Source organism: Dromiciops gliroides, chromosome 4 (genome assembly GCF_019393635.1).
Source record: "Dromiciops gliroides isolate mDroGli1 chromosome 4, mDroGli1.pri, whole genome shotgun sequence".
NCBI classification, from domain to species: domain Eukaryota; kingdom Metazoa; phylum Chordata; class Mammalia; order Microbiotheria; family Microbiotheriidae; genus Dromiciops; species Dromiciops gliroides.
Window position 1 is genome coordinate 147,198,635 of NC_057864.1, and position 19,040 is coordinate 147,217,674.

Genomic DNA, 19,040 nt, shown 5'->3' on the forward strand with positions numbered 1-19,040 from the left:
TGGGGAGCAGTAGCTTTTTTGTAAATTGGAAATTTGCAGAAAGGAACTTCTCAGATTGATCTGATTATTGGTTTTAGTGCAATTCACAAAATAAATTCAAAAAGCAAAAGAAAATACACTTGCTGAGATGGTTTGAAGTATTCCTTTTCTTCAAAATGTCTATCAATTCCACTGATTATCAGTCCATAAGCATTTATTAAGTACTTAATATATACCAGGCACCATGGATATGCATACAAAAGTTCCTGCCTTCAGGACCTTCATTCTTCCAGAATTTATTATGCAACATTTATGTGTAAGGTAAGAGGTAGCAAAGCATTGTGGATAGAAAGTCAACCTCAGAGTCAGAAAGACTTGTTTATCTAATTCCTGCTTCTTACGTGTACTGACTCTGTGAAATTGGTCAAGTCACTTAACCTGATTATATTGCCCAATTCTATTTTTATGAGTTATATTAGTAATTTGCAATATTAGCAGAAGCATTTGCTACAGAGATGTAATATGGTAAGGAAGTCATGAGGAACATGGAGAGTCATAGAGGACATGAGTTCTTTAAGACTATCCTAATGGAGTACTATCTCCAGTAGTTCCTACCAACTTGGAAAGACTTGGAATACAGGTTGAGGGGTGGACTCTGTATCAGTTGTCCAAAGACCTTTGCAGCCAGATATGGAAAAGCTCATCAGCAAGTCTTGGCTTCCAGGTGATGGACTTTTTTTTTTACAGTCACAGCAATTTATACTAAAGCACAACAGGACTGCAATCTACATCAACAGAAGAATCATCCACATTAATAAAATTATTAATGGTCATGAATTACTTATGGATTTCTATGTAGAATAGCAACAGATTTTTTTTCTTTCCAAGATGGGAGGGAAAAAAATAAAAATTCGTATAGTGCCTACTATGTGCTAGGTACTTTACAAATATTATTTCATTTGATCCTCAGAAAAACCCTAGGAGGGAAAATGCTATTATTATCCCTGTTTTACAGTTGAGGAAACTGAGACCATCAGATGTTAAGTGACTTGGCCAGGGTCACAAAGCTAGTAAGTATCTGAGGCTAGTTTTGAACTCAAGCCTTTCTGACTCCAGATTCAGGGCTCTGTACCCTAAGCCAACTGGCTGCCTCATCTTTCTATCATCTTTCTAATAGTGTTGTTGAGAGTTGATCATAAGCTAACAATCTGGTTATTTTTTATACACAATTACATTGTGAGGTGACTGCATGGCATCATGGATATTGTACCAATTTTAGAGTCTAGAACTCCTGAATTCAAGATTTGTCTCTCATGTGTACTGGCTACATGACCATGGGCAGCTATATAACCTTGCAGTGCCCCCAAGACTTTTTTTTGGTGGGTCAGTGAGGGTTAAGTGACTTGGTTAGGGTCACACAGCTAGTAAGGGTCAAGTTTCTGAGGCCGGATTTGAACTCAGGTCCTCTTGCCTCCAGAGCTGTTGCTCTATCCACCGTGCCACCTAGCTGCCCCTGCCCAAGACTCTTAAGCTACAGATAGGTTGCTGGTCTGCATTGATGGAGGGCATTTCCCCACAGATAGCTTCTGAGACCAATGAAATCATAGGTTTGGAATAAAACAAAACAAAAAAGGCCAAAAAAAAAAATGGTACTTGATACAATACCGTCCTTGTGAACTATGCCACTGGAACTCATTGTGGTGCTATAATGGAGCTGTCCCGGTGTGACCACTACTGCCATTCTACAGATAGTGGGTTGTCTGGCAAAAAGTCTTCCTGAAACCCTCTCGTTGAAAAAAGGCCTTCCAGAGTCAAGTAGTTCTGGAGCACACAATGTGTAAGTCATGGTTGTATCATCATCATCATCATCATTCCCTAAGTCTCAGTACCCTCCCTTACATAGACTCCTTCCTCCTCATCATTCTATGAATTTAAAGTTCTCAGGTTTTGTTTTTGTTTTGTTTTTTGTTTTGTTTTTAATGGCTTGACTTCTCTAGAACACATACAAAGAAAGTCTAAAAATCAGTGCTCCCTTCTAAAAGATGAAAACACTGTGGAAGTCTAATAAGGACTAACTTTAGTGCTATGTAGCAAAGCATGTAATAACCAGGCCCTGCTACATCTGTCCCTTGTGTTAGAAGCTTCTCTTGCTGGGGTTAGTGATAAACTCAGGTGTAACTGAAGTGAGTACCTAACTAATAGCCCTTTCAATGGTGAGCCTATGGGTGATGTCTTTGATTTGTTTTGCTGCAATCCAAATTTGTTGGACATGTTACTATTTTCAGGCCCAGGCAACTTCTCAAGTATTTAGCACAGCCCTGAAGCCTGCAATCAATAAGAATAATATAATAATCATTGCTAGCATTTATATAATACTTTAAAGTTTGCAAAGTGCTGTTACCTCATTTGAATAAGAATGACACCACTCAACTGAAGGAAGTAGGTGTATTTATCATGTAGATGAGAAGACTTGGGGGAGGAGGGTGAAAACATTACATTTCTGTAATGTATTTGAAAGGCTGTCTTCACTTGTTGGAGGAATTTGACCAGTTCAATTTGGGTGCAGGATAAGAGTAGAAGTTACCAAATGAGTAGAAATTATTAACAAAAAAAAAAAGTAAGTTTAGACTCAATGAAGGGAAAAAACTTACTCACAATTAGAGCTGTCCAGAAGTAGAATGGGCTGCCCTGAGAGATGAGTCTCCCCCTTCTTTCTTCATGCAACAAAGCACAAGATAGCCATTTCACTTCTTGGGTATGCTCTTAGGGATTCCTTTCATATATGGTTGCAGAAGATGGTCACCAAGATTCTTTCCGGTGCTCAAATTCTGTGATTCTGTCATTCTTGATCCCTTCATTCCAGGCTAGTTGGTCCTTACAGTATACCAGAAGACCATAGTTATGACCATGCTTCAGACAGTAAGAGCTTAATAAATGCTTATTGATGACTGACTATGCCATATTTAGTTGTTGTGCTGTGGGAAGAACATTGAAATGGGATTCTGAAGAATCTAATTCTAGTCCTTTGGCAATTGACTCAGTTGATAATCTTGAGTTTCTTTATTTCAAAACTGGGCAGGGGGGGAGGCTCATACATTTCAGCAACTGAAGAATTCAGCATTTCTGATATTCTCAGGTAGACTTCAATTATAAGTTGTAAAATATTATTTCTTTTCCTCTTCTGGCTTGCAGTCACAGCTTGATGTACTGATCACTTAGTTAGTATTCGATCACGAAGAATAATATCTAACATTTATATAGTGCTTTACGGTTTGCAAAGCTCTTTAGATCTGTTACCTCCTTTAATCCTCACAGCAAGCTGGTGAAATAGGTGCTGCTATTGTCCCCATTTCACAGATAAGTAAAGTGAAGCTTAGAAAAGTTAAGTGATTTGCCCAGGGTCATATAGCCAGTAAAATGTCTGAGGTAGGATTCAAATTCAGGTGTTCTTATCTTCAAAATCCCAGCATTCTTTTTTTAATCATAAAAGTATTTTGTCATTTTCCAATTACATGTAAAGAGAGTTTTCAACATTTGTTTTCATAAGATTTTTAATTCCAAATTTTTATCTCTCCATCCCTCCCTCCCCTCCCCTCTTCTCAAGACCGAAAACAATCTGATATAGGTTATATACATACAATCCACAAGTTCCTAATTACCTTCTAGAATGGTTGGGTCAGTTCACAACTCCACCAACAATGCATTAGTGTTCCAATTTTACCACAGCATCTCCAATATTTATTATTTTCCTTTTTGGTCATATTAGCCAATCTGATAGGTGTGAGGTGGTACCTCAGAGTTGTTTTTCATTTGCATTTCTCTAATCAATAGTGATTTAGTGCATTTTTATATGACAATAGATTTTTTTATTTCTTCATCTAAAAACTGTCTATTCATATCCTTTGACCACTTCTCGATTGGTGAATAACTTTCATTCTTATAAATTTCATTAGTTTCCTACATATTTTAGAAATCTGGCCTTAGAAACACAGGCTGTAAAAATTCTTTCCCAGTTTTCTGCTTCCCTTCTAATTTTGGCTGCATTGCTACTGTTTGTACAAAAACTTTTTAAAAAATTTAATCAAAATCATCCATTTTGCATTTTATAATATTCTCTATCTCTTGTTTGGTCATAAATTGTTCTCCTCTCCATAGATCTGAGAGGTAAACTATTCCTTCTTCTCCTGATTTACCTATGGTATCACCCCTTATGTCTAAATCATGTACCCATTTTGACCTTATTTTAGTATATGGTGTAAGATGTTGGTCTATGCCTAGTTTCTGCCATACTATCTTCCTGTTTTCCCAGCAGTTTTTGTCAAATACTGAGTTCCTATCCCAGAAGCTGGAGTCTTTGGGTTTATCAAACAGTAGATTACTATAATCATTTACAACTGTCTCCTGTGCCTAACCTATTCCATTGATCCACAACTCTATTTCTTAGCCAGTACAAATAGTTTTGATGATTGCTGCTTTATAGTATGGCTTCAGATTTGGTACAGCTAGCACACCTTCCTCTGCATTTTTTTCATTAGTTCCCTTGATTAGTTCCCTTGACAAAAACCCAGCATTCTATCCAGTGAGCCCCATAAAAATATCCCTTACCTAGAAAAACTATATTGGGGACCTTAATGAGATCTATAAAGATATAAATAAAATATAAGAAGAATAAGAAGATTTCAGAAAACCTGGTTTCTGCTATGGCTATGAGCACAAGACAGACTTCTCTATGTTAAACTTTTTGTTGTTGTAACTTAAAAAAAAAAAAAAACAAGGCATAATCAGTATTTGGTTCCTCCTATTCCTAAAGGACAAACCAAGGCAAAGACTGAGTGACTTGCCTGAGACATCAAGGTACCCCAGGGCTTAACTGCAATTAGAGCAGGAGACTCCCCATGCTCAGTCCCCTCGATGTCTGATTGCTGTTGCTGCTTATGTTTAAATACAAGTTGCCGTGCTAAGCAAAAATTAATTATAATAGATTCATTTAATCATAACACAGAAAAGTTTAACTTGTTAGAACCTTAAACTTGCAGATGAAGCGTTCCCTGGGGCTGCTTGTCTGATTGTAGCTGTTATGCCTAACCTACTTATTGGTGTTCTCTGAAGGTGGCTTCAAACCCTCCCAGGATACTCTATACATTAAAAACTCAATGATGGAAACATTTAAAAACTTATGACTCATTTTAATGACCTTTGGGGGCTATATGTTTTATAAAGCAAACTTTAGCTTTATGGTTTCTGACTTCAGTTTTCATCTAAACATGAGTCATCTTGACTAAAGTTAGTCCTTGACACTTAAAGAACAACATGTTAACAGCAAGTTTTTATTGTATCTCCAGAGGTGAATCACAAAGGCCCATGGTAAAGTATGTTTAGGCATAGATGAACAAGTTAATATTATACAACCCCACTTCTGACAGTTGCCTAAAATCCAGGTTTCTACATATCTTGTTTAATAATATGACTTCTGGTTTTCAGATTAATTTTCTACTCTACTGATAAATGGTGGTGGGGATAGAATAACGTTTCTGAAAGGATCTTATTTGCTTAATAAATGCAGCATTGGAGTGGCAGTCAGGAGTTTTATAGAACCTAAGAGTTGGAATGAATCAGCCCATTTCTGTATAGGAATCTCTTCTACCAGATCTTGAGACACTGTTCTCACTTAGAGATTGCTAATGAGAGGGCCACTTACTATCTCATCAAACATTCTAGTCTGGGATAGCTCTTAATTATAACACTAGGGGATGATCCTACAGGAGTCACTCATTGAATCTTTTTTTGCTCTATCCTCCCTTCTAGAAGCAACAGAGCAGAATCATACCTAGAAGTCATCTGCCCTTTCTAAACTTTGCCTCCCTTTTCATTCTCCTATTAGTCATGAGATGTAATTAGGCACATCCTGTTAACAAAAGTTAGCTGACCCTTAGCCTATAAGCAATATAATCACCCTCAGTCCCATGAAACCCCTTTCTCTGCTATTTTATGGACTTTATACAAGCCATATAGTACAGAGTAGCTCATGGCCCCCAGTTAGGAAAATCCTTAACATTTGGACAGAGATTCAGCTCTCTGACCTCATTTTTGTCTATTTCTAGTTAATTCATGTGCTCTTTTTGTTTGAAGAAAAATGAAGATATAGGAAATGTTTATGTAAAAGAAGAAAGCTGTCTATGTTACAATGTCTGTTATTCGACAGGCATGCACGTGGAAAGCTGAGAAAAGATCAGACCTTTTGGGAGAACTTTGCTCAGTTGTTGAAGAAATCAATAAAACTAATAGCTCCTACCCAAATCACCTGTTCTGAGCTGCTTGCAAGTCCCTTTGACCCATTGTGATCTGTCCCTTCTTTTTTTGCAGCTCAGACCTTCTTCCATTTTCTCCTTTTCACTTCTTTCAGTTTTTGCCCCTGTGCCAGCAAGGTTTTCTAGTTTGGTTCATTAATTTCTTTTTTTTTTTTTTTGCAGGGCAGTGGGGGTTAAGTGACTTGCCCAGGGTCACACAGCTAGTAAGTATCAAGTGTCCAAGGTCGAATTTGAACTCAAGTACTCCTGAATCCAGGGCTGGTGCTTTATCCACTGCGCCACCTAGCTGCCCTGGTTCATTAATTTCTAAGCAAGGATTGGGGCTGCTGCCCAATTTTTACCATTCCCACACTTTGTGTCTCAGTCTGTCTCTCACAATTGCATGTATTCCTTTAAGAACTCCTGGGCACTCAGACGCTTACTAACTGTGTGACCCTGGACAAGTCACTTAACCCTGATTGCATTCAAAAAAAAAAAAGAAGAAAGAAAAAGAAAGACAGAAAAGAAAGAACTCCTGGGCATGACTTAAGCCCACCTTTGGACTTTAAAATTATCATAGTCCAGGGCGGCTAGGTGGCACAGTGGATAAAGCACCGGCCCTGGATTCAGGAGTACCTGAGTTCAAATCCGGCCTCAGACACTTGAACTTACTAGCTGTGTGACCCTGGGCAAGTCACTTAACCCCCGTTGCCCCACAAAAAAAAAAAAATTATCATAGTCCCAAATCTCTTTCAGGGCCAAGAACCAATTCTTGCCCCTCCAGACTATAAATCCCAGGATTCCCTTCTCTTCTCAAATACCCATTCCATAAATGTCTTCCTTCGATGGATTCAAAATCTACTGCTTATCTACTTATGGCCATTGTTGCTAGGTCTATCTTCTTGGGTCAACCAGAATGAGTTCAATGCTTCAACCACATGACAACCTTACAGATAATTGAAAGACATTTATAATGACTGCTGTACCACCCCAAGGGCTTTCAAGCCTGTGAATCTGGATTCTGCATCCAGAATTGTCTGCCTTTGAATGCATAGTCTCACATAAATCACTTAACCACCCAGATTGAAAGGACAGGTATACATCATGTGAACCTTGGAGGAACGGGATTTTTTAGCTAATGTAACATGACACCAGAAAATGGTCAAGTGAATCCCTAACCCCCTTCCCCTTATTCTAATATAGAGTGGCTTCAATAGACCAAAATCGGCCCCAGAATTAAATCAGAAGTGGCCTGGGGAGTCATTTAATATCAACACTCTGAAACTAGTCAGCAAAAGTATAGTGTTTAGGAGACTTTTATTTATTTATTTGTTTATTTGTTTGATTGTTTGTTTATTTATTTATTTTTGTTGAGGCAATTGGGGTTAAGTGACTTGCCCAGGGTCACACAGCTAGTAAGTGTTAAGTGTCTGAGGCTGGATTTGAACTTAGCTCTTCCTGAATCCAGGGCCAGTGCTCTATCCACTGTGCCACCTAGCTGCCCCTTAGGAGACTTTTTTTTTTTTTGGTGGGGCAATGGGGGTTAAGTGACTTGCCCGGGGTCACACAGCTAGTAAGTGTCAAGTGTCTGAGGCTGGATTTGAACTCAGGTACTCCTGAATCCAGGGCCAGTGCTTTAACCACTGTGCCATCTAGCTGCCCTGCCTTAGGAGACTTTTAAATAAAAATATTCCTTTTCCTCTTCCATTCTCCCTTTTCATTTTCTACCTATCCCTAGGGCTGACGCCTCCCTCCTCTCTTCCTTTCTCTCTCCTCCAACTTTTCTTCTAATCATACTACCAAGTAACCTTTATTGGTCTAGGTTTATAATGTGCTAGGCAGTGGCTTATGACCATGATATGTTTATATTAATCCCCTAAGATTCTTATAATTATTGCCTACTATATTCTAGTCCTTCTTATAGCAGAAGCCTTCTACTGCTCTACTGATATGAGCTCTGCTGATATGAGCTCTACTGATCTAGTCCTTAGTCACAAACTTTGATTCTTCACTGAAGTTCCTACATGAAACCTAGACATCTGAGTAAGTCATATAAATGTAAGGCCATGGTTTTGGAGAAAGCTCTAGTCAACTCCACTTTATCCAATCTTCCTTCCCCAAACCACAAAGTTGACCTTTCAGTAAAGGATGGGATCATCCCTCCTCCTTTCTTTATTATTAGGAATTTAAGAAATTCCAACAAATATGGGCATTTTGATACTCAGAGAACAAAGAGAATGTACATACAAAACCGTATATATCTTTTATATGGTTTTAACAGGGCAAATTAACCAAACTGCTCTGTTTGCCCATGTCCCCTTCCAAACTTTCTGTTCCTTTTATGTATTTTGTTTTTGACATAATTGAGGTCAAATGACTTGCTCAGAGTCATATAGCTAGTATCTGGGGGCAGATTTGAACTCAGGTCCTCCTGACTCCAAGTCCCATGCTCTATCTACTGTGGCACCTAGCTGTCCCCTTTCTTTGAATTTTATATGTTTCACTGACTCCTTTTGTTTCTTCACTTACTTTTTGAGTATTTCTTCATTGGTCCTATTTCCCAGCACCTGAACTATTTTCATTGTTAAGAAGTGTCTATAGTAGGGTAGCTAGCTACCCAGTCCTCATTCTATGTACAGCCTATGGTCACTGGAATTTCTCTAAAATCTCATTGTGTTATGTAACAGAACCAAATAAAAATTTCAAGTGTTTTTTTTTTCATAAGTGGTATTGTGTTTTCTCATATACTAGCAAGCCTGGGAACGAAAACACAACCTGTCACTTGCCTTTCCCATTATTGATGAACAGAGCCTGTGGAGCTTCTGACTGTAGCCAGAAGTGACAAGAGTGTAGTTTCTCATTCTGGATTCATAATCCATGACCACAAAGCAGGTCTCAACAACCAGTATCCATCAGTGCTCTGTTACTCTCCTGTGACAGACTTCATGCTCACTGTTCCAGCCTGTACTGCTGAGCATCTGGTAGGGATTTGGTCAGATTCTCCACAAGGTTATCCATTCTTGGTCCCATCTCTCCTCTTTTTCCCTCTCACCTGTTTTTTTTTTTTTTTTCTGTGTTGGCTTGCCCAGCAAATATCACACCTCCCATGTTCTACCCTGGTTTTCTAAAATACTTTGCAATTCGTGACTCAGTGGTTTGGATTTTGGTTTCCTTGGCAAGAGCAGCTGAAGTTATGAAAGGAAATTAACACGCAGAAATCTCAACAGCTTCTGTGATGATTAAGTTGCATATGGATTTAGCTCTAAAAGGCTTCATTTGAAAGGAGGAAGTTCTGCCTCCAGAAATGTCTGTTCACCAGCTGTGATTGCTCCCCTCCTCCCCTGTCCCATAGCAGCAGAGATATATGGCAGGGCTGGAGCTTGCAGCAAGCATGGGAACAAGTCCTATGTGAGATAGGGGTGATTGTGATCAGTCTATCACCCTATTTTGAACTATCTTTAAATAATCAAATCCAGTGCAAGGGAAAGGAAAAAGGAAGGCGCGAGGTAAGCCCCAGCAAGGAGGGAGATCATAATTTTACTATATCTAACAATGAATTAATTGTTCGGTTTTTTTTCTCCCACAATCCCTAATTTTCTTCAAGGCTCAGCTCAAGTGCCATCTTCCCCATGAGGTCTTTCCTGGTTTGCCCTGTTATTAATATCTCCCTGTCCCTACTTTACCTTGTATCTATTTTGTATTACCTATACAATCAATCATCAATTATCAATCAATCATGAAGTATTAATTAACCACTTAACTATATGCCAGGCTTTGGGATAGGTGCTAATGCTACAAGTACAAAGAAATCTGAGCAGAATGAACTTACATTCTAAGAGGAGATGAACACTTATAAAGCTCAATTGTTGTTGTTGTTGTCATGCCCCACTCTTCGTGCTTCCTTTTTGGGGTTTTCTTGGTAGAGATAGCACAATGGTTTGCCATGTCCTTCTCCAACTCATTTTACTGATGAGGAACCTGAGGGAAGCAGGTTTAAGTGACTTGCCCAGGGTCACATAACTGGTAAGTGTCTGAGGTTGGATATGAACTTAAGTCTTCCTGACTCCAGGCCTTACACTCTATCAACTATATCACCTAGCTGCCCTTATAAGATGCAAATAGTGTCATGAATATAACTAACATATAGTTAAATGTAATTCATTAAAAGTAGTTAAAAATACATATACACTCACAAAGTGGTTAAATACAAGGTAGATATTGGCAAACTCATGGAGGGCAGACAGGGACAATTTTTGCTTTTGCTTTTATATCTCCAGAGCCTCCAAAATACCTTGCCCATTGAAGTCATTTTCAGTCATGTTTGACTCTTTGTGACCCCATTTGGGAGTTTTCTTGGCAAAGATGCTGGAATAGTTTGCTATTTCCTTCTCTAACTCACTTCATAGATGAGGAAACTGAGGCAAATGAGGTTGTGACTTGCCCAAGGTCACTCAGCTAATAAGTGTCTGAGGCCAGATTCAAACTCAGGTCTTCCTGACTCCGGGCCCAGCACTCTACCCACTACATCACATACCTGTCCTGCCACCTACTTGCCTGGCACATAGTAGGTTCTCTTTTTTTTAAGTGAGGCGATTGGGGTTAAGTGACTTGCCCAGGGTCACACAGCTAGTGTCAAGTGTCTGAGGCCAGATTTGAACTCAGGTACTCCTGACTCCAGGGCTGGTGCTCTATCCACTGCGCCACCTAGCTGCCCCACACATAGTAGGTTCTTAATAAATGCTTATTGATGGATGTATTGACTTATTTGAAATCACAGTAATTCATCAACCAATCATTTTTGATTGTCTTATTTCTGGTATTGATGAGCTTGTTTTTCTTCCTTTGCTTTCAGCTCGGAGACCTGCTTCACAAGTTACAGTTTGTCATGACCTACGTGGCTCCCTGGCAGCTCGCTTGGGGTTCATCCTTTCATGTGTTTGCTCAGCTCTTTGCAATACCTCGTATCCTTTTTGCTTCTGACCTATTCCCTTATGGAATCTAATGGGGACTGCTTTCACCAAACTTCACCTATGAAGAGGTTGTAAAGGATGTGATGCTATTTTTAATGAGGACTTTGGGGCAACACAGCGGATTCTTACCAGATCACTTAGCCTTAAAGATATTCCTCAATTTTGAATTATTCTACATTCTTAAAGCTTGCTTAGGAGGTATTCTTCTCTTCCCTCCATCCCACCCCAATTGTTCTGTTTGTCCTTCATTCTCAAAAAGGACCACAACATCAGGGTGATGGTATGACTTGCCCTGAATTGGATTTAAGTGAGGCAGGGCTGTGCAAAGTCACCAACCTCACTCTCTCCTCCAGAGCCATCTGGGTCCAGTGGAAAGATATAGATCATGATGACTGGAGATGGCCCTAAATGGTTTTTTTTGTTTTGTTTTTGTTTTTTTTTTGCGGGGCAATGGGGGTTAAGTGACTTGCCCAAGGTCACACAGCCAGTAAGTGTCAAGTGTCTGAGGCCCGATTTGAACTCAGGATCTCCTGAATCCAGGGCCGGTGCTTTATCCACTGTGCCACCTAGCTGCCCCCGGCCCTAAATGTTTTTAAGACAATTGGGATTAAGTGACCTTCCCAGGGTCACATAGCTTTTGTCTAAAGGGAGATTTGACTTCAGGGTCAGCATTCTATCCACTGTACCACTCCAACAGTTTCATTTCAAATACTCAGGAGCTGCATTGAGATGCTCCACTCCATAAGTTGAAACTGATGCTTTGGCACTTTATTACTGGCCCAATTATCTTAGTTAAGAAATATCAAATAACACAAATCAGAGCACATTTATTAATACTTGGTGACAGACTTGAAAATACTGTTGTCTATGGCTAATATGGAAATGTGTTTTGCATGACTTCACACGTCATGGTTATTATATTGCTTGCCTTTTCAATGAGTAGGGGAAGGGACTGAAGGAAATGAGAGAAGCTGGAATTCGAAATAAAAAAAATGTTAAAAATTATAAAACATTTTAAAAACATTTAGAGGAAAAAACAAAAAAATGGTATGTTATTCAATATTGCATCATAATATAGCATAAGAAAAAGGCATAGTGAATAGAGAGCCAGTCTTGGAAGCAGGAAGACACGTGTTTAAGGCCTGTTGTATCTGATAGTGTTTAGTTAATGTGACTCTGGTAAAATCATTTAATATTTCAGTGCCCTAGAGAGCCCTCTAAGGATATGAATTTAAAAGTCACTAATCTGCATTGGCAGAAAGATTTTCCACACCAGGAGTTCCCTATACTAATGAAACCACAGATTAAGTAGCAGTATTTATTCGCTTATTTTAAGACTAAAAAGAGCATCTTTTTATTTCATCATAGATGCCTCTAGCCAATTGCCACTTAACTTTAGTAAGTTTTCCTACTCTGTTTCTTCTTTCCTTCTCTATTTTTAATCCTTCTAGAATGGTTCAGTGGAAAAGGTAGTGGCTTTGGAGTCTGAGGACCTGGGTTCAAAACCTAGCTTTTCCAAATTCTGTGTCTGGGTGACTGGACAAATCACATAACATCTATGGGCCCTTCAGTTATCTCTTCTATAAAATAAAAGGATGGGTGCTGTTTTGTCTCTGCATTTAGTATCTGTGATCTTCTAGTAATCTTATTTATTTTTCCTTAAGTATTTGAGTTGTCTCATTACTAAATATCCTATTTTGATTTAGATTGTTAACTGGGTCCTGCTTAATCAAATGAAAAATGTACCTGAATTTGGTCTGAAACTTTGTTTTCCCTCTAAGGATTTCTTCTCCCAGTTAATATGTTCTTTTGGACAATACTGTTCACACATCTGTGCTGTTGGTTCAATTTGATAGCATTTTTAATGAATCAAGGTGCTACACAGCACTCTGCTAGTCATTTTAATGAGCCCTGTGTGAGTGTTCAGAGTAAAGAAGGCTCCCTGATACAAACTTTGTACACACTGATGGAAGCATACTCTGGGTAATCGCTAAGTGATAATATATTCCAGGAAGTCATCATTTGGAGGAAAATGCTTTCCTACGATGTCATTTGTTACACAAACCATAACAGGAGCCAGTCTCACAATACATATTGTTCCATGGGCCTATTTTTAGACCTCCATTGATGTTTAAAAAAAAAAAAACTTTGTTCAAGGTTATTTGGCAGAAGAAGCTGACAAAAGGGGGGAAAAAGAAATTGCAAACATGTAGATTCCATATCTTCCTTTCTAGTGCATTCATTTTGTGCCTTCTAAAGAGCTTTCATTTCCCTGAGCAGATCCCTCCAAAGGGAAGATAGAAAGGTAAGCAAATGAGGTGATTTATCAGTCTTTCTCTTAAGTGTGTATGAGGTTCAGTATCTGGAATTTAAAGTATGTTTATTAAATGCAAATCATGACATTAATGCATATTTATGGTAGGGAATTTGCACTGTGAATTTAAAACTCAAAGTTATGGCTCCCACTTTCCTCATAATTTTGGCCTCTTGTACATATACAGCCTTTTCTATTGATGTTAAGACATTGTAAGTGAGTTCAGTAATACTAATTACTGAATGTGGCTAGACAGCTGAATTGAGGACCATTCTGGGAACCTTAATTTTGAATTACCTGCCCAGCCTCCATGTTCAGTTTTCAACCATAAGCATATTTGCTTATTCTTTCCCTTCAATAATGAAGAACACGAGTAACCCTCTACTGGAATGCATGCAGCATGCGTTTAAGCCCAAGGTCTTTTATGCTTATGGAGAGTTAAGTAATTGAATACATCAGAGATGTACGTTTTATTAGGCATTTGGTAATTCTATTTTAAAACACTCATTCCATCTCTATGCTTTGTCCTCTAAAAATACAATGACCAATTAGCGACATCTGTTTCCTCTACCCTATTAAAATGTCATGCTTTAGAATTTACTGTGCAAATTCTAAGTATGATTCTTGAACTTCAGCCTTAGAAAACCCTCTCTCATGTTACCCCCACAAATTAACCACAGAGGGCCCCCTGCCCAAGCCTGGCTCAGGGTAGAAACTTGCTCCCTGGAGTCTACCACTGTATTTCACGTATCAAGAATTTTTATGTTCTGTTGAGCTAACTAGATATAAGCTGTTGGATTCCCAAATGCCATCTACAGATAGTGACTGTTTTTGAAATGCTAGTCATTTCATCCTTCTCTTTAGGGAGAATGGGGCCATGATCTTGCCAAAGAAAAGGGACTCATTTCTTCAATATGGGGAGCAATATGCTGAACACTGACTCTCAGACCATTAGTGAGCTGTTTAATAGATTGCTGTGCCACCCCCCCCCCCACTAATACACTATCTCCCTCCATCAGCCACTGAACTTTTAACCTCCAAGGGGAGTTGAACATGCTCAGCTTTTGAATGTGTGGAGGTACCACACAAAACCATTCTCTTTTTAATAACTGTAGGAACTTGCAGGGTTATCTCTGTTAAATATTTATATTAAGAGAGGCACCTTACTGCTTTGAATGTGAGGTTGGCTTTCTAATGAAAGCCTGTTCTCTAATAGTGATTCTTCTCCCTAACTGGTTCCCTACACCCCACCGCCATTTCAATTTTAAATGTCTATCACTTGGATCTACAGTTTTTCAAAGGTGTCCATATCTACAGACTTACCTCTTACCAAGACAAGCTAAAAGGTGACTGAAAAGCCTACATCCGTTTGAAGGAATTCTCATTTCCTCGCTCCACCACGGGGGTCATGATAATGTTCTGTAATACTTACACAGAGGATTTTGTATTTCTTTATGGTTTCTGCCCCCCCCACCCCAAGCAAAGTAGGAGTCTTATCCAGGAAGCTATACTATGGGTTCAATCTTTCTTCCAGTACCATAACTTTAAAAAGGCTAACATATTTCCTGTTAAGTATTCTGTCTGTATATGATCTGAGTTTTATTTTTCTTTTCATTACCATGCTGAATTTTGTTATATCATTAATAGGTTAGTTCTGCCTTCCTTTCACTTCTGAGACTTAATTCCTGGATAATTAATTATATGGCACTTAAAAACATAAACTATCATCTCTGAATGAGTGAACAATCCTATTCAATGCTTTCTATATTGGGGAGTGGGGGGGGGGCTATAGGACTGAAAAGTTAAGCTTTTGTTTTTATAACATCATCCAGCCCCTACTTGCTTTGGTCTAGGTTCCACCTAAGTTCCTTGTCCCATTCATCACCATTATACTCTACCCTCCTTGCTCTGTACTCCCTTCTCTGTACTCTACAACTTCCCTCTCCCAGATAAGAGCCATAAATGATTAGGTGCTTCTTTGGAGAAGTAGCTTTGATATCCTCAGCTTTTCTGCATCTTGAAAGCCAGAGCAGATGAAGAGAAATCTGAGGAGTCACCTCATAACTGACTGGAACATATATGAAAGTAGATTATAAAAAAGATTGACTCATGAAGGAGAAAAAATTGATTTAAATCATGCTATAACGTACTTAGCTAATATAGAAGAAAACTTACTGATCATGGAGTGATTCAGCACTAGATAGAATTACCAAGAGAGGCTGTAGAATTTGATCATTCAGAAATGTTCAGAAATAGGATAAATATTCATTTATTTGGAATCATTAAGACAAACAGTCAAATCTGGAGAAAAGTAATGGATAAATAAGAAAAGTAATGGATGATATGGCCCTTGAGTCTATGTCTACATAGAGTATGTGGGAAAAGATATGATACCTGCTGCTGGTGATGGTGGTGGTGGCAGCATGCTCAGATCTGTTTTCCAAATGGCACCAGAGACATATGAGGCAACCTTTGGGCACATACCCCATGCCAGTGAAATCTGGAGAAGTTCATTAAAAGATCTTGAGGTCTGAGTCAGTTTGAAAAGAGAACATGGTAGCCTCCACTTGCAGAGATCCAATCTAGATTCCACTGTAGAATCCTGTATACTCTAATTGCCTAAGAGGACAGGTGATCATCTTGGATTTATAAGGATTTAAGTAGTATGGCATTCTCTGGGGTATCTTCTCCTTTTGGGCATCTGCCCACTGCCTTCTGTCCCATTCGATATCCCTCTCACCTTTACTTTATCTGCCACCATGACAGTAACTGGTAGAAGGGGTATAGGCAGGGACAGCAAGAGATAAACTTATATTGAGGGTTATGAGCAAACTCAGGTCAAGCTGAGATGAAGTGGGGCTCAAAAAATAAGAACTTTACTTCTGGCTCTTCCTCAACTACCCTCAAAACTATAGTTTCATTGGTATAGGGAAATCCAAGAACCTGAAGAGGTTCAATGATTTTCCCACTTTCTCACAATAAGTGCATATTATAGGTAAGACTTGAATTCAGGACTTTCTAGCTCCAAAGTTGGTTGTCTATCCACACACAACAGTTGCCTCTGCCCATATGTTAGAGATCTCAATGGCTATGGTGAAGTTTTGCTCTCAAGTTTCTGACTGAGCATCTCTGAATTACAATAATAAACTAATAACTGGGAAGAACCTTAGTGGTAAAAATTAACAAAGCAGATGAAATGTGGTGACTTAGAGTGAGAGCTGTTCTGGGGTCATCTTTTAGAGATTTGCAAGAGTGTGAGCATTTACACCTTGGAAATCTGAAAATGCTATAGAGCAGGGATTGATTTGTAGTTTTGTCGATTATTTATACTTAAGAAAGTGATAAAGAAAATATTAATAAGGTAGATTAAACTTAAAATCATGACATGCATATCTTTTCCCCTAGAGAGGTGTTTGTTAAATATTGATCAGCATAACACTACTTTTTGTTGTTTTTCAGTTGTTTCAGTCATGTATGACTCTTCATGATCCCTTTGAGTATTTTCTTTGGCAAAAATACTGGAGTAGTTTGTCATTTCCTTTGCCAGCTCATTTGACAAATAAGAAACTGAGGCAAATAGGGTTAAGTGACTTGACCAGGTCATACAGAAAGTAAATGTCTGAGGTTAGATTTGAACTCAGGAAGATGAGTCTTCATGACTCCAGTCCCAGCATTCTCTCCACTCTACCACCTAGCTGCCCCATACTACTTCTTAGAATACATGTATTCCTTCGTAGCCTATAAAAATAGGCATGATTATATGAAGACTCTGAATGGAGGCACTGGAACTTGATACAAGCTAAATAATGAATATTGTACCAATAATACTAATAGAAAATCTATTAAAAAAAAACAAGGACACTGCCACACAAGACAATGGTGTTCATTTATTTTGAAAAGTGTAATTTAGTTTTAATTATTTATAATACTCCGTAGTACTTTAGTAAATGTATCAGAATCTATTTTGTACAACTAATGATGTCTTGGTAATAAGATGCTACTTTTTTCAGTCCTCAGGTTCTAAATCTTTGCTGAGAAGCAGAATGGGACTTGGCAATTTTATGAGAATTATTGGTCTTGCATGTTAGGGAAATGAGAATTAGCTGGGTACTACTGAAAGTTTTATATCCCTATCTGCATACATATTTAGAGGAAAAATTTGTTTATGTCTTTCTTGTTTCTCTTTTCTCCCTTGAGTTGGGAGTTATTTGAAGAGGAGGTGGGGAGATTACATGTCAGGACCCACCTGAAAGAAAATTTAATAGAACAGTGATGAAATGATTTCTTTTTACCTTAACTTGACATCCTCAGACTCTGCCATGCTTTTCTTCCAAACTGTTGCTACTTCCATCTTTTCAACTCCGTTGAGTCCATTTCTGGGGAGTGTCATTTTCATCACCTCCTATGCCAGACCTGTCAAGTTTTGGGAGAAGAACTACAAGTAAGACCTTCTTACTGATTCTTTTGTTTGTTTTTGGTTTTGCGGGGCAATGGGGGTTAAGTCACTTGCCCAGGGTCACACGGCTAGTAAGTGTTAAGTGTCTAAGGCCAGATTTGAACTCAAGTCCTCCTGAATCCAGGGTCAGAGCTTTATCCATTGTGCCACCTAGCTGCCCCCCTTCTTACTGATTCTATGCTATTTCTCTGCCTCTTTATTTTATCCCTAGTGTTTAACATTGTGCCTAGCACGTAGTAGATACTTGAAAAATATTTATTGACTGACTCATTACCTACTACATGGGGAAGTAACCTTCAGAGGCCTCCAAACAAAGGTGTGTGTCTTGTAATTTTATCAGTTTGGTTGGTGAACCTGTTGAATTGATCAGGGACTTCACTAGCTCAACCCTTCCATACATGAAGAAAAATATCTAACAATAGCTATTTTCCCTTTGTGACCAAGGAGTCTTTCTGGATGCAAGATGCTCACTGATGTGAGACAGTTAATGGACATGTCCGTGGTTGTGTTTTGTTCAGGTTGGTGTTTTTGCCTAGTGGTTTAGCTTCTTTATTGTTTAGCTTCTTTTATGAGGGTTATGAACAATTGTGAAGAAGTTGCAAATGAGCCATCAGACAATATTAACTTTTTGGCTAAGGGGGAAAAGCAGGCAAGGGGGAAGTTTACAATGTACCCATTGTATTGCATGTGTTCTTTCGATATTCAGTGAGAGAAACTAAATGTATGAGGCCTTGATGTGCTGAATAGTTCCACATTTCTTCAGTGGTGAAGCAATTAGGAACTCATATTACTAAATATTCACAAGTGACCTGGGAAAGATTATTTCATAAATCAGCTTTTTGTGTCATTAGCTGTCTTGGGGGCTCATTTAGAATAACTCTTTCTTGGAAGATTTACATTTTTTGTATATCTTCTGTTTTTTGTTTTTTGGTTTTTGCAGGGTAATGACAGTTAAGTGACTTGCCCAGGGTCACACAGCTTAGTAAGGTGTCAAGTGTCTGAGGCTGGATTTGAACTCAGGTCCTCCTGAATCC

At 38.7% G+C, this 19,040-nt stretch overlaps 1 protein-coding gene across 1 annotated transcript in view; it reads left to right on the forward strand.

The window, feature by feature from the left end:
• PCNX2 (pecanex 2) overlaps positions 1–19,040 on the forward strand; it is a 373,081-nt gene that overhangs the window by 242,365 nt on the left and 111,676 nt on the right. Inside the window, exons 22-23 of the mRNA XM_044004215.1 lie at positions 11,119–11,227; positions 17,862–17,991. Coding sequence (XP_043860150.1) covers positions 11,119–11,227; positions 17,862–17,991 — 239 coding nt within the window. The remainder of the gene's footprint in view (positions 1–11,118; positions 11,228–17,861; positions 17,992–19,040) is intronic.